At 35.5% G+C, this 24,563-nt stretch overlaps 2 protein-coding genes across 5 annotated transcripts in view; both read left to right on the top strand.

Moving 5' to 3' along the window:
* The first annotated feature begins 10,648 nt into the window (after positions 1-10,648).
* LOC137402655 (serine/threonine-protein phosphatase 6 regulatory ankyrin repeat subunit B-like) lies at positions 10,649-12,983 on the top strand. Its single transcript, XM_068089158.1, has 2 exons — positions 10,649-12,884; positions 12,967-12,983. Exons 1-2 carry the CDS (start codon positions 10,649-10,651, stop codon positions 12,981-12,983), a joined length of 2,253 nt encoding a protein of 750 aa, XP_067945259.1.
* Positions 12,984-13,020: 37 nt separating this feature from the next.
* Positions 13,021-24,563, top strand: part of LOC137402195 (uncharacterized) — an 80,242-nt gene continuing 68,699 nt past the window's right edge. For 2 of the 4 annotated variants that reach the window (XM_068088683.1, XM_068088685.1), the window contains exons 1-3: positions 13,021-13,661; positions 15,008-15,148; positions 15,569-15,661. In XM_068088683.1, the coding sequence (XP_067944784.1) occupies positions 13,106-13,661; positions 15,008-15,148; positions 15,569-15,661 (790 nt within the window). In that variant the 5' untranslated portion in view covers positions 13,021-13,105. Of the gene's footprint in view, positions 13,662-15,007; positions 15,149-15,568; positions 15,662-16,853; positions 16,932-17,262; positions 17,433-18,322; positions 18,669-24,563 lie in introns of those variants that run through there. The other 2 variants (XM_068088684.1, XM_068088682.1) reach the window with 2 other exon arrangements.

Below are 24,563 nucleotides of genomic sequence, written 5' to 3'. Positions count from 1 at the left end.
AATCCATAAGAACAAATAAAGCTGACTGATACAAAAATAGAAATAAAACTGACTGAGCGCACAAATAACGATATGTTTAGTCGCTGTTGTTGCCTAAGTTCTCAAGTTCTACTAAAGTTTACCGCAGAGACTGGTCGCTAGTCGAACGTTGTAATCTTATTTTTTCTACATAGATTTTTGCGTGAATTTCAATATGATTACCATTGGAGCGACCGACATAACATCGCAACCAAGTCGCATAGACGGAAAAGAACAACTCCCTATAAGTGCAGCTGATGCATCGGGTGCAGTACGTCTTGTGATAAGCTGTTGTGTTGCTCGCCCGCTCGACGGGGGAACAACTCCGCAAAAACAACAGTTTGTCAAGACAGGCTAACTCGGGCAAGGTAAAGCAGATTACACAAATACCACACAGAGTCTGTGATGTATATGTATATGTATATGTATATATATATATATATATATATATATATATATATATATATATATATATATATATATGTCCCGCATTAGTCCGTGAATGATGGTTATAGAATTAGATTAAGATTGCACTAGCACTGAATTGTTCCTTCACACAAACTAGAAGATATAAAATTGTCTAACAACATTTGCTATTTATTAAGGTCATGAACTCTTGCTTTGCTTTTATGTATAAGAACTTTTGGTTAATGGTTTAGATCTTCCAGCTGAAAAATGAACAGATTTAATATAGTTGTATAGTGTGGGCAGAATAGGGTGGTCGGTAGGTGATCGAATAGGCTTCACCAATGAGCCAGAATTTATTAATTCGATGATTGACCAATCAGTGTGAAACAAGCTGCTGGCTACGTAAATCTTTTGTTTAGATCTGCAATTGGCTAAAGGTTTCAATATTTGCTGCTCTTTTTCTGGAGGATCTTCAGAGCATTGCTTACCTTTTCTGATCGATCAATTCTAAAACAAACTGACGTTCACTTTTATCCGGTTGGCTCATTCAGAAAATTCACTTTTCTTATTCATATTGCCCTTTAGAATCTACTCTAATTTGGCAGGTGTTTTTGGGAAATATTTTGCAAACATCACGAGTTTATCTGTTGGTTTTTATGGCTAAAAATGTGGGTAAACCCTAGTATCTAGTTGAACTTACACCAAAAACTTATCGAAACATTTGGGGTATACTGTATATGCATTCATTTCATGAGCCGCCTGTTAACTTTTTTGAGTTAGGTACAACTCGGAACTTGTTGGACAGTGCCAATAAGTCGAGCGCTTTGATAAAAATCAATCAAGCGTGATACTGGTATACAAAGGAGCTACTGGAGTCGCGGCTATAAATGCAAAGTCAACCTTATGTGAGCCATTAGGAAATAAAATTTTCCACTTCGTCATTTAGCCTTGTAAACTATTTTCAGATACACTATCACCACTAGGGGGTGCGAATCTGCACAGCTGAGGTCAGCATAATTACACTGTTTACTTCAAAAGTTACACAGAACAGTAAGTACATATTTATGTTGAGTTTAGAAAAAGTTTGTAGACGGCACATGGACCAAGCTATATTTGGACATATTATTACAAATTATGACAAACATGAACTATTGTCAATCTGACACATATTTTAGTTTAGTGATTATCAAAGTCCATCGTTAGTAATGGTGAATCAAAAAACTCTTTGTTTACCTCTTCTTCATTTTGGTTTCTACCGCTGACTGTTTTGTGTCTGTCCATTGAAATATGACTATTTCGTGTTTGCCTTGCTTTTTCTATTGCTAAACTAATACAAGATAAACACATTGCTGAGCATTCAGCGTAGTTCGCTATGATTTAAAAAGCCAAACAAAAAATAAATCATGGATCTTAGATTACCTCATTTAGAACCTCAAAGTAGCAAAGTCAATAGGAACGTTATAAATTTGACATGAAACCTCAAAACATTTGCCCACCACACCTACTTTTCATGCAGCAAAAGTGTCAGAGACTGATTATTGTTTCAAATTGGAAATAAACTGCTGCTTAAAATCAATTTTGTGTAAACTTCGTCATAAAATCGTCATATTAGAAATGCAGGCAAGTTTGGTGTGTGGTTGGCTCATTGGGCATTTTTTGCTAAACTCATTATAGCTAATACACCGACTGAGCAGCGTGGCAAAACAAATTAAGATAATAAGTTTTTTGGAAAAGCCTAGACAAATTAGGAAGATGATAATCATACCTGCCAACTCTTACGCATTGGGCGTGAGACTCACGCAATCACCCCAAAGAAAAAATGAAAATGCGTGAGAAATGCGTGAGATTTTTGCCCCAATTTCCACAATTTTATATATACTATCATTGGTACATCAATTGCCCCAAAACGAAATCTCACGCATTGCCCCACTCTTGGGTTGGCAGGCCTGATGATGATATTAGTTTAGTCATTGAATTTGTAACTGATGAGCATACCTGCCAACTCTCACGCATTGGGCGTGAGACTCACGCAATCACCCCAAAGAAAAAATGAAAATACGTGAGAAATGCGTGAGATTTTTGCCCCAATTTCCACAATTTTATATATACTATAATTGATACATCAATTGCCTCAAAACCAAATCTCACGCATTGCCCCACTCTTGGGTTGGCAGGTCTGCTGATGAGGATGACAGTCTGGTAGGGAAAGTCATAAAATTGAATAATAATAATTGTGGTGATGAGTTTTATTACCAACCAAAAGCAATAACACCCGGAGCCATGGCCACCGCGTGCTATAAATACTTGAATTCTAATATTGGTACCACATAGGTCACTGCGGCAGGGACCTTGAGGTCATTGATAGTCCAGGAAACAAATGGCAGCAAGCGATCAAATTGCATTGTTGATCTCGCCTACACATTTCTACCTGCGGTTGACAAATAAAAACTACCGTTCTTTTCGGACTATTAGCCGCTACTTTTTTCTGATGATTTGAGCCATGCGGCTTATATAAGAGTGCGGTTAATCTGTGACTTTTTCTTTCACCGCTAGGGTGCACTAACAGGAATCTCCAATTAGTGCGCTTCTAGCGGTGAAAGAAAATACCAAACAATGCCTCACGGTACTGTCCCGTTAGGCACTAAGTTAAAAAGCGTCGGATAATACGAAACTGTGTCATTCTGCACTGTTCCGTTTTAAACGGCAAAGTTGCTGCCATGTTAAAAAGCACAGTGCTAGTTCTGCAGCCTATACAAAGGTGCGGTTTATGTATTGTTTTATTATGGTTTATTGGAAAATAAAGCAGATGCAGCTTATATAGTGGTGCGTTTTATAGTCCAAAAAGTACGGTAGTCCCAATTTGAAACATATTTCGTACCAGTGAACTAGACCTGAGGAATCTAATGATGTTTGTTCTACTGCATTTATTTTCACATCACTATATTTTCGCACTCATCAGAGCTGCGAAATTAAGTTGCAGCAAAATTTTACTCTGTATGCTACTCACGAAACTAAATACTAGCGAAATATAAGTGTCCTAGGGTACTCATATTATACAATGTTTGTTATTAAACTTCACTACACCCAAAGTATTTACCCTAGGACACTTATGTATTCGCCTCATCGAACTTTCGCGCTTTCGCGGAGTCATCCTCCCGCGAAAATTTTATGTGCGAAACTAAACTACCCTAGGACACTTATATTTCGCTAGTATTTAGTTTCGTGAGTAGCACACAGACTAAAATTTCGCTGCAACTTAATTTCGCAGCTCTGATGAGTGCGAAAATATAGTGATGTGAAAATAAATACAGTGGAACAAACAAATTAGATTCCTCAGGTCCGGTCCTCTAGTAAAAAAAGTTTTTATATTTGCGACTAGTTTGTATTTGTAACCCGCAGGTATAAATGTATGGCAGAAATCGATAATTCAACGTGATCGCTTGCTGCCATTTGTTTCTTGGACTATCAATGACGTCTCGGTCCTTTCCATCGTGACCGATATGGTACCGATATTAGATCTCAAGTATTTATAGCAAGCAATGGCCATGGCACGTTTTGAGTTCACAATATTTCAAATTTAAAAAAATCAAATACAGTACATGTCTCATAAAAAAGAAAATAGATAACAACCAACATCACAACCAGAACTGTATAACATGGTTGGACCTGGTGAGGGTTGTTATCGTTTTTGGTTGGCAGTAAAATTCATCACTACAATAAGTATTATTTAATTGTATGACTTCACCTACCAGACTTTCATCCTCATCAGTTACAAATTCGGTGACTAAACTGATATCATCATCTTCTTCGTTTGTCTTGGCTTTTCCAAAAAAACTTGTTATCTTAATTTGCTTTGCCATGCTGCTCATTCGGTGTATTAACGAATTTACTAGAAATTTCCCAATGAGCTCAATCACACGAAATTATCTGCATTTCTAATATCACGATTTTGTTGTGGATATCAATGAACTACAGGGCCGTATTCCCTTGGACAGCTGGCCGGCTAAGACGCCCCAACTTTTTAGGAATTTCATAGTCCAACGGCTATAGAAAGGTTTTTATCGCTGTAGAATATCACTTTATTCGAAGCCATAGATACAAACATCAACTTTTAGTAGTTCTTAGGCGTCATTATTATCTTCAACAGCGGCAAAATATTCTTGTTAACGACTTTTATAAAGGTTTGCAAAATATCAAGTTTTAGCAAACATCTGCTTGCCCATATCCTACTTAATGAACTTGAAATAAAATCGGCAAAAATGATCTTTGTTAAAACGCTTAAAAGAAAACTTCACGTGAGAGGCCCGGCTGAGGCCCTACATAAGAGAAACCTGTTGGGAGCTTACAGCACCCCCCCCTCCTTCTCCACACCCCAGACGTTCATAACTAGTCGTCTAACATTAGCCCCCCAACTTGCAACCAGTGAATACAGGCCTGTGTAGAACATAGCTATTTAATTTTGAATTTTCGCTAGTTCGTTATGATAGTTTAGTTTCGCGCATGAATTTTTCGCGTGATGATGACTCCGCGAAAACGCGAAAGTTAGATGCCGCGAATACTTAAGTGTCCTAGGGTATCATAACGAACGAGCGAAAACGCGAAATTAAATAGCTTTGTTCAATGATAGACAGACTCAGGCTTGTATTCACTGGTTGCTCGTTGGGCGGCTAATGTTAGGCGACTAGATATGAACACCTAGGGGTGTGGAGGGGTGATGTAAAGCCCCCAACAGGTTTCTCTCATGTAGGGCCTCAGCCGGGTCTTTCATGTGAAGTTTTAAAAATTTTTATTGGAAAGTATCAACATTTTTCTATTTTTTGAGATTTGTTTTGTTTTAGGCAATGTGACTGACGAGACGTTTTTAAATTAAAATAGGCAAAACTTGACCGCAGTTAAAACGCTCAGAAAAAAGAGATCTTTTTCTTTTGAGCGTTTTAACAAAGATCAATTTTGCGAATTTTATTTTAAGTTCAATCGGAGGTTTTTACGCTTTCGATGGGACATGCTAAGCCGGTGTTTAGTAAAACTTGATATTTTGCAAACCTTTATAAAAGGCGTTAACAAGAATATTTTGCCGCTGATGACGATAATAATGATGCCTAAGAACTACTAGAAGTTGATGTTTGTCTCTATGGATTGGAATGAAGTGAAATTCTACAGCGATAAAAACCATGTCCATAGCCGTTGGACAAATAAATTTTCGAATAAATGATGTTGAGGTCGAGTTATCTCAAGCAATTTATCATTGCGTTGGAACTGACCAAACAAATCTGTTCGAGTTAACCCGGTGTTTGAGATGAAATGTTACATATTATCCGAGGGTGAGTTATTCGAGTTTTACTGTACTTAGCCGTGAAAAATTTCCAAAAAGTTGGCGCGGCTCAGCCGGCCAGCCACCCCAGGGAATACGGATATGTTGATAGTCCAAGAAACAAATGGCAGCAAGCGATCAAATTGCATTATCAACCTTGGCTATACAATTCTACCTGCGGTTCACAATTACAAACTAGTCGCAAATTGAATTTTTTTATCGGTGAACTGAACCTGAGAAATCTAATTATGTTTGTTCCACTCATAGATATTTATACCTAGATTGGCCAATAGGGAAAAAGCCTGTCAGACCTAAATAGCACGATGCAACGTCACTGTATTGTACCTCACGCTTGACTGCACTGCTGTTTACAATGAATCTAATGGGAAGAAGGTAACAAAATTACATTTATTTTCACATAAAAACCTTCTTGTATACATAATCCAGTAAACTAAAGCAATTCTGTGATAATATCTGATAACCACCATAGATTAAAACTATAAAAGCTATGAAATATTGCACACAAATCATGAGCCATCATGGCTTTATTTGCAACCCTCTCTTATCCCCATTCTCTCTTTTCCCCTTCTCCAAAGAATAAGTTAGAAGGGGAAAAGAGAGAAGGGGAATGGAGAGGGTAGGGGAAATAGCCCACCCACTCAAAGAGCCAGAACTTGGCTAGGTAAATAGACTAATATGCTGAACTAAACATGACTAAATATGATGAGTATTCAAGTATGTCTGAAGTCAAAAATGAGACAGAATGATTATTTTACAGCTGGCTAGGTCACCAAAGCTGAAGTGTAATGATTGTATCACTAGCATCGTGGATGTTACCAACGTTGATGTAAACCAAGCAACGAATTCCCTAATTACAGTTAAGAATCAGGGTGGCTTGACTTTGTCTTCGCCTGTGGTGATTGAGGTTTGCAACCACAGCGAGAAAGCGACAAGAGTGTTGCTTAGTAGTGCTGGATTGGCGAAAAACTTTGCCAGGCTAGCACTAATTGCCACCACTAAGAAGCCAGTCACGAAAGGACAATACCAAGTTATTTGTACAATATGCATAAACAAGTTAAAGATTGACTTGCAACAAAATTCACATTGCAGTTGTTTGGTATCATAAGATTCACCATGCCTTACTCTGTTGTGTTGTAGGTGTGAAATATATGAGAAGGTGATTACAAGCTCTTAAAAGCTAAAAACTTATACAGTCATACTTCAACTTACGAGCTTAATGCGTTCCGAGACTGAGCTCGTATGTTAATATACTCGCGTGTTGGTGCAATTTATTTATATATCGAACAATTAAATTTATATTGATTGGTTTCCATACTCTACAAATGCAAATAAAACACTCAAAACAAGATATTGTAACAGAAAGACGATGTTGGTTATTGTCATAGTTTACCACATGCTTTCAAAAAGCAACAATCAAAAAATAATACAAGGAAATGTGATTATTTAAAATGTAAAATTAAATACATACAATAGCAGCTAATGCTAGCATTTGCGAGAGAGGGAGATATAAGTTATCCTTCATTACAACAGTTGTCTTTGATAAATTTGAATTTTATCAATGTCTTAAAAGACAAACTCTAATGTTGGTATGGTATTGGCCTTCAATCTAGCTTTTTTCCCAATACCAGGTGATACTTGGTAGCTGTCACTAGTGAAGTGGTCTGAACAAAGTACAGAAGATTTACTTGGGGTCCACTGTTCTCGTCTCACTGCTTTAATCCAGGCATCCTTGCAATCAGCAGCAGTAGGAAAACTTAACAAGTAATAAAAGATACATACAATTAGTGGTGTTTTTTGCTCATTGGATTATTGACTTTTTGCCTTTGAGAAGTGTAGCATTAACCTTGTCAAATAATGGAAACTTTTAAGCCTGATTATAGCCAAAGATAACCATGCTCCAAGCCATGCTCATGTAGTATGTTCATGAACTCTCCCAACGATTAGCAGGGTGAATGTTTGTTATATTGTCCTACCTGTGGAAGCTTTTCTCCGGGCATTTTCTTGGATAATTGGAACATCCAAAAGCAACGCAGCAATTCTTACTAGTCCTCTCAGATGACTGTGAGCTTGATGAATAATGGTGAGATCACTGCCAAAATAGCAATAAATATGAATTCCATTCTGACTTAGTGATTTATAGCAAGATGGTATCCAAATTAATGACTCAAGCATCACAAAGTAGCAGTATTACACAAGCAGCTCCTTGGGCAAAGTTAAGGAAACCTTCCAAGAGAGAGTCAATCAGTTAATTAATCAAACAAGTTGATAGTAACTTGACAAACAATGATGTCTGCTGATTTGATTGTCTTCAATAATTTTTTCAAAGTGTCAAATATGAGGAAAATATGACCACTATTGGTATGAAAACTGTTCTAGTTTTTACTATAAAGCCTTACACCTGATATTTAGGAGTTCCAAGCCTATCTTTGATAATAAAAGTAGTAAAAAACTCACCTTAGTAGCAGCTGACACTCTTCTCAGCTTCAGCCATTGTAAACTAATGATGAATCTTGCGGTCAGTCAAGCGTAAGGTACAATATGAGTACGTTGCGTCATGGCATTTAAGTCTGACAAGGCCACCAATGGGACTAGCTAATATTGGCCAATCTAGGTATATATATCTATGGTTCCACCAGAGCTGCTCTCAAATCATGGTGATTTGAATATTTGAAGCAAATCATTTTGTACTGATTTGACACAAATGACGATTTGATTCGATTTGAAAAGTTTTGGAAGTAACTTGAATTGATTTGAAGTTTCGGGCTGATTTGAAGACTTGATTTGAAAAATAATTCAAATCACATCGCTATTGATAGCCTTGTCTTCTGTAACCGATCGAAACATTTTTACGACATTTGCGAAGTTAGCCCAAACTTTGGCAAGAAATGCACACCATCAGTACCGAGGCTAAGCAACCGCATGTGTGTGTCCCTCTACAGAAAAAAGAAAAGGACCGCGTGTCGTGTGTGTAAAAGAAATCAACATGAGCAGCTCTGGTAAGTTGTGGAAAAGGCATGTTTGTAGTTGTGGTGCTGGCATTGAATACTTTGATGTCAATTATTTGATTGCTAGTAATTGGTTGTGACTATCCCACTCTAACCTCACTATCACTAGTCAAAATAAAAATTACTTGTGCTGTGCCTACGCCATGAATGAATGAATATAGTATTATAATATATAATATTCTATACAATACTATTCCATGCCGCCGACACATTCAATATTCACAGTGATGACAATGTTCATGAATATAAATATGCATTATATTATAATTGGGTAGGATTTAATTAATAAAGTAAATTAAAATTTTATTTGTTATATCAAATTTATTAGAATAACATTAAATAAAATTTTGATTTAATTTATTATTTTAAATTATAAAACAATAGCATAACAATAACATTCTATCCAAGTAAGTATAATAAATGTAATATTTATATATCATACATAGTTTTAACATTACCATTTATCTATACATTATTATTATATAATTAATTATATTATATGTATAATAATATAATTAATAATATTTTATACACAGTCACTTACTTACTAAGTGAAGTATAATACTTAAAACGGGATTTCGATTAAAAAGGACGATGTACAGAAAGAGGAAGTCACATGCACTCAGCAAATACAAACATGTGTTAATGAAGATATGTTCGCTGATTTTTTGAATAGAGCACCTTTAGCTAGTACAAGTAACCTAGATTCAGTACATCAGGAGATTGAAAAGTATATGGCGAAAAGCAGATCTTCTTGTAACACTCTAAGCTATTGGCAAGGTGAGACACAGTTACTGAGGCTTAGCAAGCTGGCGCTGAAGGTCCTTTCAGTACCAGCTTCATCAGCTCCCATAGAATGGGTTTTTAGTAAAAGTGGCTTCATCATGAGGCCACACAGGAGCTCTTTGACATCTGAAAACTTGCGCAAGCTAGTTTTTCTAAAATGCAACAAGTGTATTTAAGTAAATGTGTTAATATAATGTAACTGTTGATTATAGGCTCAATGCTTAGTTTCGTTTCCTTCAAGTTCAAGCCTCAGTAACTGTGTTTCACTTGCCAATATTTTCAGGTTTTATCTTATATTTGTATCTTATATTTTGTAACTTTAAACAAGTATCTAAAGTTTTTTTTTTACATTTGTACATTCTTGCTTAAAAGCTTCAATAAAAGCAGTCACAGCCATGACCATATACTGTTACATAACCCTCCACTCATTCATTGATGTATCCAGCCAATGGTATGATGTGCTTTGCCATGATGTTTTAATATACCTCGTAGAACAAAGAAAAAACCTTATCTAGTGATGATTTTAGCATACATAACACATATAGTGGTACAGAGATACAGCTATACTATTCCTATCCATAGAACCCAAAACGGGCACGGGGGCAAATCCTCTACCCTTTCCCCCTGGTTCAGGTCCAATGGATAGGAAGAGTACAGGCTATGCCGCTACAGCTACACTGTAGATTGATCTTACTATGCAATAATTGAGCAAACAATTTGAAAGAGTATTTCAAATCATTCTCAAATGATTCAGGATTTGAATTCGTTATTGAGCTGATTTGATTTGATTTGCTTTGCTTCGAATCTGCTGACAACGGTAGGAGATTTGATTTGATTTGTAGTTTGCCGGATATGATTTGATTTGAGTCATAAAAAAGTCATTTGAAAGCAGCTCTGGGTTCCACTGCATTTATTTTCACATCATTGTATTTTCGCACTCATCAGAGCTGCGAAATTAAGTTGCTGCGAAATTTTACTCTGTATGCTACTCACGAAACGAAATACTAGCGAAATATAAGTGTCCTAGAGTAATTGCTGTATGGGGATGTTGTAAAAGGGCCAAGCAACAGCACTTCTATATATATATACAGTGGCAAGTATGGAGGGCTATTCAACAGCTGGGGATAATCTTGCCAGAGTTTTAAAGCTTTACGTTGCGGATTCAACAGTGACTCATCCTACAGTGACTCAACTAAAGAGCTACTTACAGAATTTGGACAGAGAGGAAGTCTTTGTGATAATGAAGTCTCTATGTAACAGAGGAAAGAGATTCATTCATGCTGCTGTAGAGAGGAATGACACAGATTTACTAACATGTTTTATGAGTCATACTTCAGCAGACCACCTAGCTGAACTTCTTAATGTTTGTGATGAAGATGGGGAAACACCATTGCACTCGGTTAGTAGCCTAGGACACACACCACTTCTTAAACATTTACTAGACTCCATATCAAAAAAAGATAGGGATAATCTGCTAATGATACAAAATAACATTGGTGTAACTGCTTTACACATTGCTAGCACAAAAACAGGACCTACAAACATAGTGAAATGTATTATAGATTCCATATCATCTGAGAATAAAGATAAGCTGCTTTTGCAACAAGAAAATGACAATTGGACAGCATTACACTTTGCTAGCAGATATGGACATACAGACATAGTGAAGTGTATAATAGACTCCATATCATCTAAGAATAAAGATAAGCTGCTTTTGAAACAAGAGAAGAATAACTTGACAGCATTACACTATGCTAGCAGTGAGGGACATACAGACATAGTGAAGTGTATACTAGACTCCATATCATCAGAGAATAAGGATAGGCTGCTTTTGCAACAAGATGATGAAAACGGGACAGCATTACACTGTGCTATCAGTAAGGGACATACAGACATAGTGAAGTGTATGCTAGACTCCATATCATTAGACAGTAAGGATAAGCTGCTTTTACAACAAGATGATATCAACTGGACAGCATTACACTGTGCTATCATTGAGGGACATACAGACATAGTGAAGTGTATACTAGACTCCATATCATCAGAAAGTAAGGATAAGCTGCTTTTACAACAAGATGATATCAACTGGACAGCATTACACTATGCTATCAGTGAGGGACATACAGACATAGTGAAGTGTGTGCTAGACTCCATATCATTAGAAAGTAAGGATAAGCTGCTTTTACAACAAGATGTTATCAACTGGACAGCATTACACTATGCTAGCAGTGAGGGACATACAGACATAGTGAAGTGTATGCTAGACTCCATATCATCAGAAAGTAAGGATAAGCTGCTTTTACAACAAGATGATATCAACTGGACAGCATTACACTGTGCTATCAGTAAGGGACATACAGACATAGTGAAGTGTATACTAGACTCCATATCATCAGAAAGTAAGGATAAGCTGCTTTTACAACAAGATGATGACAACTGGACAGCATTACACTATGCTATCAGTGAGGGACATACAGACATAGTGAAGTGTATACTAGACTCCATATCATCAGAAAGTAAGGATAAGCTGCTTTTACAACAAGATGATATCAACTGGACAGCATTACACTATGCTATCAGTAAGGGACATACAGACATAGTGAAGTGTGTGCTAGACTCCATATCATTAGAAAGTAAGGATAAGCTGCTTTTACAACAAGGTGATATCAACTGGACAGCATTACACTGTGCTATCAGTAAGGGACATACAGGCATAGTGAAGTGTATGCTAGACTCCATATCATCAGAAAGTAAGGATAAGCTGCTTTTACAACAAGATGATATCAACTGGACAGCATTACACTGTGCTATCAGTAAGGGACATACAGGCATAGTGAAGTGTATGCTAGACTCCATATCATCAGAAAGTAAGGATAAGCTGCTTTTACAACAAGATGATATCAACTGGACAGCATTACACTGTGCTATCAGTAAGGGACATACAGACATAGTGAAGTGTATACTAGACTCCATATCACCAGAAAGTAAGGATAAGGTGCTTTTACAACAAGATGATGACAACTGGACAGCATTACACTATGCTATCAGTGAGGGACATACAGACATAGTGAAGTGTATACTAGACTCCATATCACCAGAAAGTAAGGATAAGGTGCTTTTACAACAAGATGAAATCAACCGGACAGCATTACACTGTGCTATCAGTGAGGGACATACAGACATAGTGAAGTGTATAATAGACTCCATATCACCAGAAAGTAAGGATAAGGTGCTTTTACAACAAGATGATATCAACCAGACAGCATTACACTGTGCTAGCAGATATGGACATACAGACATAGTGAAGTGTATACTAGACTCCATATCATCAGAAAGTAAGGATAAGCTTCCCAATGATAACCTTCTTGCAGTATTGGTCCCACACAATTTTCACACTGTTACTTCAGAATCTTTTAGTTCTGCCCTACAAGTAGAGCAATTACCTGTAGAAAAAAGTCTAAACAAAAGATCAGCTTTCACATCCGTGAAATTACCACAAGCAAGACAAAATAGTTCTGAAAATTCTGTTTTGCCTCCAAGAGCATTTAATTTTCCAATGGCACCGTTACAATCTACAACTGATGCATTCCCCAAACCTTTGCCCCCACCTGCACCCGACTTTCAACTGAATGTCCAAACTCCTTATTTTCCTCAAACTCATAACTTGGCACAAAACTTTGACAGTACTTTTGTATCTACCGCCAGCTTGGAAACATCATATCCAGACTACCTTTTAAGCAACTCCAAAACACCAGACTTATTGATGTTAAGTTCAGAAAGTCTGCCAAGTTCAGGACAGAATCTGCCTATGTCTCTCGAGTCACTAATGTCAGAAGGAAATGAGCCCTCTCAAGTTTCACCAACACATACAGTTTCACCTTCTGCTCCATATACTCTAACACATCCATCAACTTCAACAATGAACTCAAGTCTATTCACTAATCCCTCTGTGCAAAAAGGGTCTTGGCCAGTAAACTATTCATTCACTAGTGATATGCCCCAAGTAGAACCAGCGTATGCTGAATCAACATCTACCGTAACTGTTGAGGAAAAAGAGATTCCAATTGACTTGTCTTATGGACCGACACCTCCACAAGTGTTTAGATACGAAGGTAAAATTTACTGTTGCTTTATGTACAAACTGTTTGCCTTCATCACATAGTAGAATCTATAGCAAAATATATAGACATATAGTCATCATATAGTAAAATTTACGTTTGCATTAAAACTGATTATCAGTAGCTACTAAAACATTGAAAACTTGATGAAAAGTGCTTTTCATAATTTGCTTGCTGAGTGGAACTTTGTTCCATATGTGGGGGAATATTCTACTATTTTGATTAACACTTTAATTGGATTGTGTGAAGTTGCATAATCTGTTCTAGTAAGATTCAATGTCAGTAGAGTATATCCTCGCACCTAAGCAGATTCTAGAATTCTAGATTCTAGGTTGTACTAAAAAAATTAAATATTCGGTAAAACAAGATATTTGATATTGGAGCATACGTTTTTATGACATTTGACCAAATTAGTTAGCATAAAATTTTATATTATCTAATACTATATAAATGCCACAAATGTTTTTTAGAACGAGTTTAGACACTTTTTGTCTTTTGCATACTACCATGGTTGACAAGTTTATCATGTTCCAACTCACACGAGTTACTACTATTGCTATAGTTCTATAGTTATTATTATTACTTATTATTGTTTGTGTTAAAAATAGATACTGCTAAGACCCAATAGATTATCATCTATTGATATACAATTTGTGAAACCTACATAGTTGTAATGCGTCTGATCATCGCGAAGAAGATATAGCTATGAATAGTGTTTTTGCAACAATAACTAAGGTCAGTGTAAAATGCAAACATGGTGTTCATTGGCTCAAGGCAAGCATATGATAGTTTCTTTTTGTTTAAGCAAAGACACCACAGGCTCATTATACAACTGTTCAACAACCAGAAATGTTTTGTTTTAAGCCGACAAAAGTCGGTCCATTTTTGCAACTTTTTGCTGTGATAGATGTCTGCGGCGTGTTACGATTTATAGTGTCTGCTTATTTACGGATTTTAACAATTTCCCTGATTTTATGGTGGTAGTTTAGAGTTGCCTTATATGCGAGATAGGCTTATGTGCAGATCTGTATGAGAAATAAAGTTTCTTGGTAATTTAAACTGTGATTACAAGACTTACAGTCTTGTAAGTTTTTTTTATAAAGGAGAGCTGTTGTTTATCTATATTTACTATTGTTGACCAATCAAAGTACATTTTGCATATAAGTAAATCTATTCAGTTTTCATCTTGCGATTTGCGATATCAAAGGTTGGTGACCACAAATATTTGGTGGCTCACAGGTTCTTACTTGGCAAACAAGGTCGAAAATCAAAATGTTTTTTTTTTGACAAGTACTGGTTCAACAAAGTGTATGATCAATTTGATACTATCTTCATTTTAGGGCAAATTGTGGGAGAAGTTGTCAAACTCATCTGTGATTCCAAACGCTTAGTGTTTCCTTTCTCACTTAATAGTACAGTTGGAGAATTCACCAACGCAGTCCAAAGAGAAACCGGGAGCATCTGTGAACTCCATACCACTGGTTAGAGACACTATGCTTAAGTTGCTGATGTAAACTATGTTCTAACAGCATTTGGTTCACAGTTTACTTGATCTGTTTGATTGTTTCAACTTTTGCTGGCATCAGATAGCTTCATAGAAAAGCGTTTGACTTGGCAAATTTGGACCTTTGACTGGTAGTTAGGAGTTTTATTCTCCTGCAATACATCGTGTCTCCTGATACGGACTGTAAAGTCACTAAGCTGTAATTAACAGTCAGAGCTGATAAACTGTTCTGATTGCATGTCCATTCTGTTGAAACTTTTATCTTATTATGAGCAACTCTGTATTTTAACAAATATTTACACATCAACTTTGTGTAAGTTTTAGAAGCTGAATATATACCTGATAGCAACTAGTAACATTTATATATATTTATTAATGTATTTTTACTGTTTCACAGATGGATTTGAATGCACAAACGGGATGCTACTGAAGACTGTTCCTCTACCATTTATCATTTATATTGGTAACTCCCAGACAACTATCACATCACGTGAGTAAATGTTACAAAACAGCCTCAACTTTTCTTATTTAATTCTGTGGTCACACATTTAGGGAACCTTTTCCTTAAATCTTCATCAAAACATGACTATTTTAAGTTTGCTAGATCATTATTGTCTCTCTGTGAGACAATTTATAGCAAAATATATTCTCTCAATTAATTAATAGCTAAAAGATAATGTAATGGCAATGAGATAGTCTAGCATAGACCCTAGTTGATATCAGGGACTAACCTTCACTATGTCTTTTGTACTTAATAATATACGATAAAGTATAAAGTACAGACAATAACTGTTCACACACTTATTCCAAACTGCTGGAAAGCAAGTGGTTGGTGCAGGTGTTAGAGTGTTGGTCTACAGAGATAAATGTTGCTAGTTTATGTCTGGTTCAGTGTATAATTTTATCCTAACCTCCAAGTCTGGTTTTATACAAGCGCCACTTTTATTATGGTAAATATTTTCCAGTTGAATTATCCTACGAACTGTGGGAGAGTGGGTTGTAAATTAGCTTTAGTCAAGTAAACTCAATACGATGTAGCACCCCATACAAATATGATTCTTGTTTTACTTTAGCTGCAGATAGTTTAAACTGTAATACATGTTCTGCTGATGTATTATTATAATTAGCTTGTTAGGGCATCCTGCATCCAGTACTAAGACTAGGCTAGGCAAATTTAGAAGAGGTAGCAAACCTTCATATGGCAAGCAGTGTGATATATTATATTGAATATATTAGTGCAGAGCAAGTCATAGAGAAGTACAAGAAATGACAACTCCAACTATTTTTTAAATCTTATTCTTGTAGTTTTTTCCTTTTAAATCGGTTTCCCATATTTCATGATTTGCTCTGATGTATGAAAAAGTTCTGTCATGTCTAAGACTCTATGGTTGCTAGTTGGCTTGTCAAAAATGCAGATCAGAGCCCGAGATAAAATTTTACTTAAGGATTGGCTTTTATATAAAGTTGTATGAAAACATTTCACTCATTGATTGCTGTAGACCTTGTAAAACCTGTTAGTTAAGCATAAAATAATTTTAGCATTCGTACTCACCCAAAAAACCCAAGACTGACTATTTGACTATTGTTAGGTTTTGGATGAGGTGCAAGAGTTTGAGGACCACCACACCATCACCAAGTTTTCCATCATTATAAATCTGCACACACACTAATACTTATTTCAGTAGAAATGCCTATGGCGAGTACTAGCCATGCTACAGGTGAAGATGAGAAGGGAAATGAGAGAAGATGTTTCGGAAGAGGTGGGGACATATTTATCTAGCTAACATATTATATACAATATACTACATAACATAGAGAGAGCCATAACATGTTGTAAATACTACTACATTCAATGTTTTATCTTATTTTTACGTTACATCTAATGTCCAGAATGGTTTACAACATGTCAGTCAGTACATAGCACAGTTGTAAGTTGATGATGGGGTATGCTGCAATATTGACACATTTCAGTAGATGGCTTCAAAGTTGGATGATCAGATATCTGTGTCTGTTTTAACAAGACTTTGTGGTTTAAATTAACATAAAAGTATGTAAGATCAACAAGTGATTGTTTGTGGTGTATGTTTGTAGTGGCCAAAGTTAGTGATGTCCTCGAGTTGTTCAACTTTGTGCATGGACATGTCATCACAGGGAAAAATATTAATGCCGCACTGAAGTTGACTGATAAAGACAGGAAAACTATTGACAGATTTAAGAACATATATTACCTCTATCTGACGAATGAAGGAAAACTGTGTGAGGTGGGAATGTTCATACGCGTTTGAAAAGCTCTCAAATTTTTTAGATGCTTACATTCGTTAAAGGTACTCAAAGGTGTTTTAAGCACTCATACGCTTTGTAGGTACTCAAAGATTTTTTGGTTACTTCCTGGTTCTTGAGGTGGTCATATCTGATCTTTTCACTCATATTCAACACCTTCTCATAGGTGTTGTAGGTGTTCACATATGTTTTAGGCACCTAGTGTTAGCAAGTGTTTTCAGTACCCACAGGTCTTTAATGTGTCCATAGGTGTTATTGGTAGTCACAGGTGTTTAAGGTGCTCGCAGGTGATTACAATTGTTTTTGAAGCTGAAAGTTGATTTGCGTCCTTTTTTCATAAGCAAGCTATAGCTCAATTACAACCTAAAAGAGTGTATATGTAAAAAGGATGACATCACAATCCTAACTTAAGCAATCCTGCTCTGCGCGTAAATCTCAGTGGATAAATATGGCATACCAAAAGCCTTTAGCAGGTTATTCACAAATACATGTATATTTCAAAAGCTTAAACCTCAATAGAAAACCTTTGTGAAAACACCTTTGTGTAGATAAGCTTTTGACCTCCCTGTTCTGATTAATAAAGAATAACAAACTTAAAATAAATAAAACCTAGTATAATTGGTAGACATGTAGCTATATATATATACCAATTTAGTTTTGCCAGATGCTCAAACAAATATCCGTTGATAATTAACAGGTGCTTGTTCAGCAGTACTTGAGATGGATAGTCACTGCGACAGAAGCTCCTATTATATGAACAGTTTTGTGATATCTTTACTCATTCAGTTTACTCTGACATAAGTTCCTTAAGGTGAATTCTGTGAGCAGTAATTGTAAAATAACATGTCAGTACATTCATGTAAATTTACAGCTGGATGAAGAACGGATGTCGAATCGAAGTTCTCTGCAAAAACTGGATGAAAGGGCAGGTCAGCATGTTGATTGGGACCTTTTAAAAGACTTGGTTAAAGAGAAGAAGGCAACTCTATTTGGGACTATACAAAGGTGATGAGATAGAAGCCAATTTTATACCCTGCTCAGTGTTTTAACATGTGAGGACGCTGGAATGTAGAGGAAAACTTCAGAAGCATCTATCCCATGCTTGTTGTTTGACTACATTTGTTTAGTGAAGATTGAATTTATTTACACTATAATAAATACAGTATATATTTCCATTATTTACCATGTGAAAGAAAGTTTAATCTAATAAAATCAAATTTCTGCTTGTGACCATCGCAACAAATTAACCTTCTAGTGTGCTAAGCCAAGTTGTAAAGTTTAGAAAAATATTGGATTTTACATTGTGATAGTTTTCAAAAAATATTCACAAAATTGAACAGATGATTTTAAAATTTATAACTATACTAAAAATTTGTGTGCTAAAATCATTCAAACTTGTCCCCATACAAGTGAGAGTATTGTAAAACGTCTATTTGGACCCCCACCTCTATATGAATTCCACCCCCAATGAAACTCCCCTATAGAACAAAGTTGAAAAATACAGTGTCACCCTTTAATTTAGCAAAATTCAGAAAAATGAGCTCAGAAAAGCGCGATTTTATCGCAAGCTGCCGTTGTTATTGCACTGTTTGAGCTCGTTTTTAAATATGCAATGTTAAATAGCTTATCTCCCTTCTAGAAAAGACTGAGATTATTTTGAAGGCTGAATTTAGATAATAATGGGTTTTAAGACATCCATCTCTATCATTCTAAATCGGACTAAACATTCCTAACCTCTGTTCCTAAAAAGCTAGGTTACGTAAAATATTTATGAGCTTGTTATGCCGATTGTGTTGTTTTCGAGACGGATTTGAAACACTTTAAAAAGGCTTTCATGACTTTGAAAGTTAGTGGACCAATCTTTATTTTGAGTACAAAATCAGAATCAGTGTGTCTGATTTACCTAGAAGCTACAATAAAAGTTGTACGTGGCAGTTATGGTTTAACCTAGTCAAAAATACAGCTCCGCCTACTATTTGAAAGTCACTTCTAACAAAACGTCACTATAAGATGGTGGTTGAAAAATAGAGTGCCATGTCATTCAAATATAGGTTTTATATCTGCATATCTCTATATAACTATCACTTCTTTTAAACTTTAACCTTTCCAAAATTACAACACCCTTTGTGGGTCTACACAAGTAGCAATTATAATTTCTAGTCAGTATAAATATTTTATTTAAAGTATATAACAAAGCGTTGGTGTACACTAAATATACAAGTTAAACAAAAGATTTACACAACAAACATTTAAACTAGAGATAGCCCGATTCTGAATTCACCTGCCGGTTCAGATACCGGTCCGATGTATCGATTCTTATTGAAAAATAATCCGATTTAGATACCGATATAGATCTTAGGGTTGCATAAATAATTGTTCAATTTATTATGCAAATATAAATATAATGTGAAAAAAAATATAAATACTAATGTAATGATTTGCTGTATTTATGAAAAAAATATATCCACACACTGGCATACCGTGCATGTAGTAATAAAACAGTCTATGTTTTTTGTAATTTGTAATTATTAAAGGTAATTACTGCTAGTGGGACAGCCCTCTCTGTGATAACAAAGTCTCTCTTCTATTGCTGAATGAACTGCTGCACCTGTACAAGTTTAGAGCAAATCAACGTTTTTTCAATTACTGTTAGTGAGTCAGTTCTTTCGGTAAGAAGTATCTTTCTTCTATCACTATCAATGTAGCCAGTTGCACTGAATAGGGACTCACTTGTTACAGATGATGGAAGACAGGCTAAATATCGACAAACTACTGAGGCTACCGTGTTTTGTACAATACAAACAATATGTTGTATCGTCAGAATCAAGAAAGTGATAGATAACTTTATGCATAGAACGCTTAAATTACTTTCGTAACGCTAGTAAGTAGAAACATTACACAGTATTGTTGCTCCTCATCTTTGTTATCTTGTTCATGATTGGCTGCAATGAGTCCTATCACTGTAATGGTGGAAATACCACACTGTGATTTCGTCTTGACTAACGCAAAAGTGTTCCTCAACTGTGTCGATGTTGATCAGGCTATAGACATGAAATAAATTGTGTGGCAGGCCCGGAATTCATTAGGTAAAAGTAAGGAACTTGCAGCTGATGATTTTTATTAGTGTAGCAGAGTAAAATACTGTTTTTTGCTAAATAGTTGATTTGTAAAAAGTATCTGAAGTTTCAAAATTTTTAAGAAAAGTTCGGCCGATACCGATTCAGATACCAAAATCGGGGAAACTCTACTTTAAATAACAGAACAAGTTGAAAATATAAAAAAGACTAGCATAAACTGGACTTTAGACTTCACTGATCTGTAGTAAATATTAGACTACAGACTAAACTAAAGACTAAACTTCAGACTGTCCAAAAGACTAGATCAAAGACTAGGGGATAGAGTAGACTATGTAATAGACTAAATACTAGATTATAGAATAGATTAAAGACAGAACTACAGGCTAGACTATCAACTAGGCTATAGACTCGACTATTGATTAGATTATAGATAAGAGTACAGACTGAACTGTATGTTGGAAAATAAACTAGACAGTAGATTAGACTGAAGACTAAACTATAGACTATATTGGAGATTTAACTGCAAACCGACTATTAGACTAAACCATAGGCTAAACTTAATACTAGTTTATAGACTAGACTGCAGACTTGACTAAAAACTGGACTACAAACTAAACTATAGATTAAACAAAAGGCTGCTTTATAGGCTAGACTATAGATTAGATTATGAACTTGTTTGAAAACTGAAGTATTCTAATGATATTAGAGACTAGACTATACACTAGACTATAAACTAGACTAGATCACACTATAGACTAAACAATGGACAATGGCTCTGAACTACTCTCTATAGACTATGAACAAGAGGGTAGAATCAAATTTGGAGTGGTTTATAGACTATTGGATGGTCTGTGAACTGGCTATAGACAGGAAAATGATGTGGGCTAGACTACAGGCTAGTCTATTGAGAACACTCTGAGCTTGAGAATATGGACTAAATAATGGAATTGGTGAATAGATGAACCAGATTATAAACCCGACTAGAGACTAGACCACACTATACATAAATAGAGTCAACTTGCGTGGAATGAAATTAGGTGGCATACAAAGGAATGGACAAGAATTGAATATAATAGTCTTTGTGAGACTATCTCCAAAGCTATCACAATAATTATAGCTAACTGAAGTACCTGAAATTATTGAAATAGCCCGATGATGAATGACTTTGATTACAAACTTATAGGGATAAACTTACCTGCAAGTACGAACATGTCAGTAAAGTTTTGGCTGCACTAAGCTGAGACTAAAATATAATGGCATGAAGTGAATGCAACAACTGGTACAAACATGGCAACTAGATACAAAAAACCAAATAAATTTGTAATTTTATAAAAGCCTTTATCTGCAACTTGGAAAAGAGTTTTGGGTCAAGCAGACTGATTTTTAGAAAGCATGCAAAAGTTTTTGCATTTTGCAATATCTCATACAAATGAGCACATCCAATGGAAATATTACAGAAAAAATAAAAACTTTTAATCCAACCCAGTGCTGTATAATATCAGGTGCTATCATCTCAGTAAAGGAGTTGTGCTACAACAGTGCCATGTGCAGTTAACTCTCATGTTACAACTTACTTCCATTATTAATTTGTTACTTTTGCTGTCTATTTACAAATAAGAAAGCATTTGAAATTGGGTCTATATATTAATGGCTTTACAGCTGGTTAATGGAGTGAGACCAAAGCTACTTGTCAACAATACATCATTTTTCGCAATGAGGCATTTTGCGCCTGATAAACTGGCACCAGGAAAAGAGGGAAAGCATATTGTCATGAAGATTTCATCCATGAGGCTGCGAGGTTATGAGTCAGTAAGAGAATATTATGAATTTATGAAAGTATGATGAGCCTGGTAAGGCCAATCTCCGGTTGATCTGTTAAAAGCAGCCATTACATTAGTGCTGAGACTAGCTAGAGAGTAAAGTAGGTAGCTGTTAGTGCAAAATATGTAGCTGGTAATTATTGGGAAAATGCAGTCTTCCACAAAATCAAAGATTTGTCCGACATAAAGTAGGGATGATGTTATAGAAGTGAAATTATTGTGCATCTACTAGGTCAATGTGGCAATAGCAGAGCAGTAATTGGTGGAAGCAATTTGACCACAGGTTGAGCTACAATGTTTTGATAAAGACAGAATTTGTCAACGAACTTAAAAATGTATTAAGTTGTGAAGAACTGAGGCGGCAGCAATGGCAGAACAAAATCGGGTTTAGCAGTAAGCTACTTTATTTTTGGGAAAATAGGAGAAACAGACCTGATAGAGAAGAAGTTTTTGAATCATTGCCCCAATAATTATTTAAGCATTTTCTTTCATCATCATTTAGAAGCCGCTTGAGGTGATGGAGTAAGTGGGCAGCAGTATCAAATGCCAATTCTATGCAGCCCTTGATATACACACAATTAATATCACTAATATAATTATCTTTAGGGGCAATATGCGAGGAGAAATATTGAAACTCTTCGCTAGTTTGCACAACAGAACTAACTTCAGGGCATTGATCTCTTCTTTTAATCTATCATAACTCTGAAAAATCTTATTTCAGGAATATTTTTATATTTTAATACATTTCATCAATTTTAAATATTTGATATAAAAGCAAATAGAGACTGTGGCTAACTACTATGATAGAATTATTTTGCTTTCAGATAATGGTTTGTCTATTAATATAGTTGCACCTCTTGATACAATTAGACAAATAGGAAGTGTTGTGTGTACTAAGGTGCCAGTCTGCTAGTAGACAGATATATGTCTACACATGTACTAGTTACAGTGTATGATAAATTGTTATTATGATGCATTGCAGTGCCTAGCAGTTTTGATGTAAACAAATAAATAGTTATGTTTATATTGCCTATAAAATTATAATTTCCCTCAGCATTCCTCCAACTATATTTCCATTTATTTTGTAAGATATAGAAAATTTTGTTAAACTATAAATTAAAAACATAATTGAAATAAAAAGACTTTACAGAATATTCTAATTTTTGTTATATGTATATATGACACCAGGGGAGGAAATTCCTATGGCTAGAACTACTATTAAAGTAGGTAGCATGCTAGCCAATTTATGTGGTTAATAACAGTTTCTATGGATAACCATAGAGATAAAGGCCTGCCATCTTTTGTAATAAGTAGGCTGTAGAACAGATTAATTTTAGTATCTACTACAAATACAGTGCCAAAGCCTCCTTATTCACATACAAATTTGACAGCTTTAACCCTTAGCCTTTTTTCAAATTTTGTACTACAAGCATTGTGAATAGAGTTCACCGCATCATTTTTCAAAAGTCAAGAAATATTATTGCTTTTCTTAACAGTAACTGGTCTAATAATTTTTTTTAGTTAATACAGCTGAATCTTTAAAATCTCCTTTTGTTTTCTCATATTGACCTACTTAAAATTCCAAAAAGGCAAAAGATGAAAGAAGATTGGCTTCCAGCTCCATGCTGTATTAAAAGGAACAAAAACTGGAATATTCTAGAACTGGTTTGTCTAGGCACCCCGTGTGAGCATGGTGAATGGAGCAATACTTAAAGGTTTTAACACTGTTGAAGAAGCACAAAAATAGGTAGTCACTGCAGGAATGGCATTTGAAGAAAAAGCTAGAAAGATCTTACAAACAGAAACCTTTGAAGATACAGACAACACTTTGATTAGTTCATCCTTCTCTAACCCTGAACTTCCAATGAGAGCAACCTTAGAACACGGGATAATTTACTAACAAAAAGCAAAGATCACGTGTATCTGTACCACAGGTTAGAAGACTTGCATGTAATTAAAGATCAATTTAAAACCATATCTAGTCTTCAGAATGTCGTCACAAATTTATTGGAGTCCTACAACAACTTTACTAAAATAATGGTAAATAAATTAACTAATTCTATAAACTCCATCAACCTACAGCTCATACACCAAGTAGCATATACTCAGAGAAAGTAAAACATCCTTTTCCCGTTCATTGTCTTTCAATCTGTCTCATGCTCATATTCCACAATATTTTTGCTTTCTCACTTTCTACGACTGTTTCTATCTAGTA

Source organism: Watersipora subatra, chromosome 8, assembly GCF_963576615.1.
Source record: "Watersipora subatra chromosome 8, tzWatSuba1.1, whole genome shotgun sequence".
In the NCBI taxonomy this organism is placed as follows: Eukaryota; Metazoa; Bryozoa; class Gymnolaemata; order Cheilostomatida; family Watersiporidae; genus Watersipora; species Watersipora subatra.
The sequence above is the reverse complement of the archived record's forward strand: the minus strand, read 5'-3'. Positions and strand labels throughout refer to the sequence as shown.

What these genes read in the sequence shown, in the direction of transcription:
- LOC137402655 (XM_068089158.1), top strand. Translation starts at nt 10,649, where the DNA reads ATGGAGGGCTATTCAACAGCTGGGGATAATCTTGCCAGAGTTTTAAAG.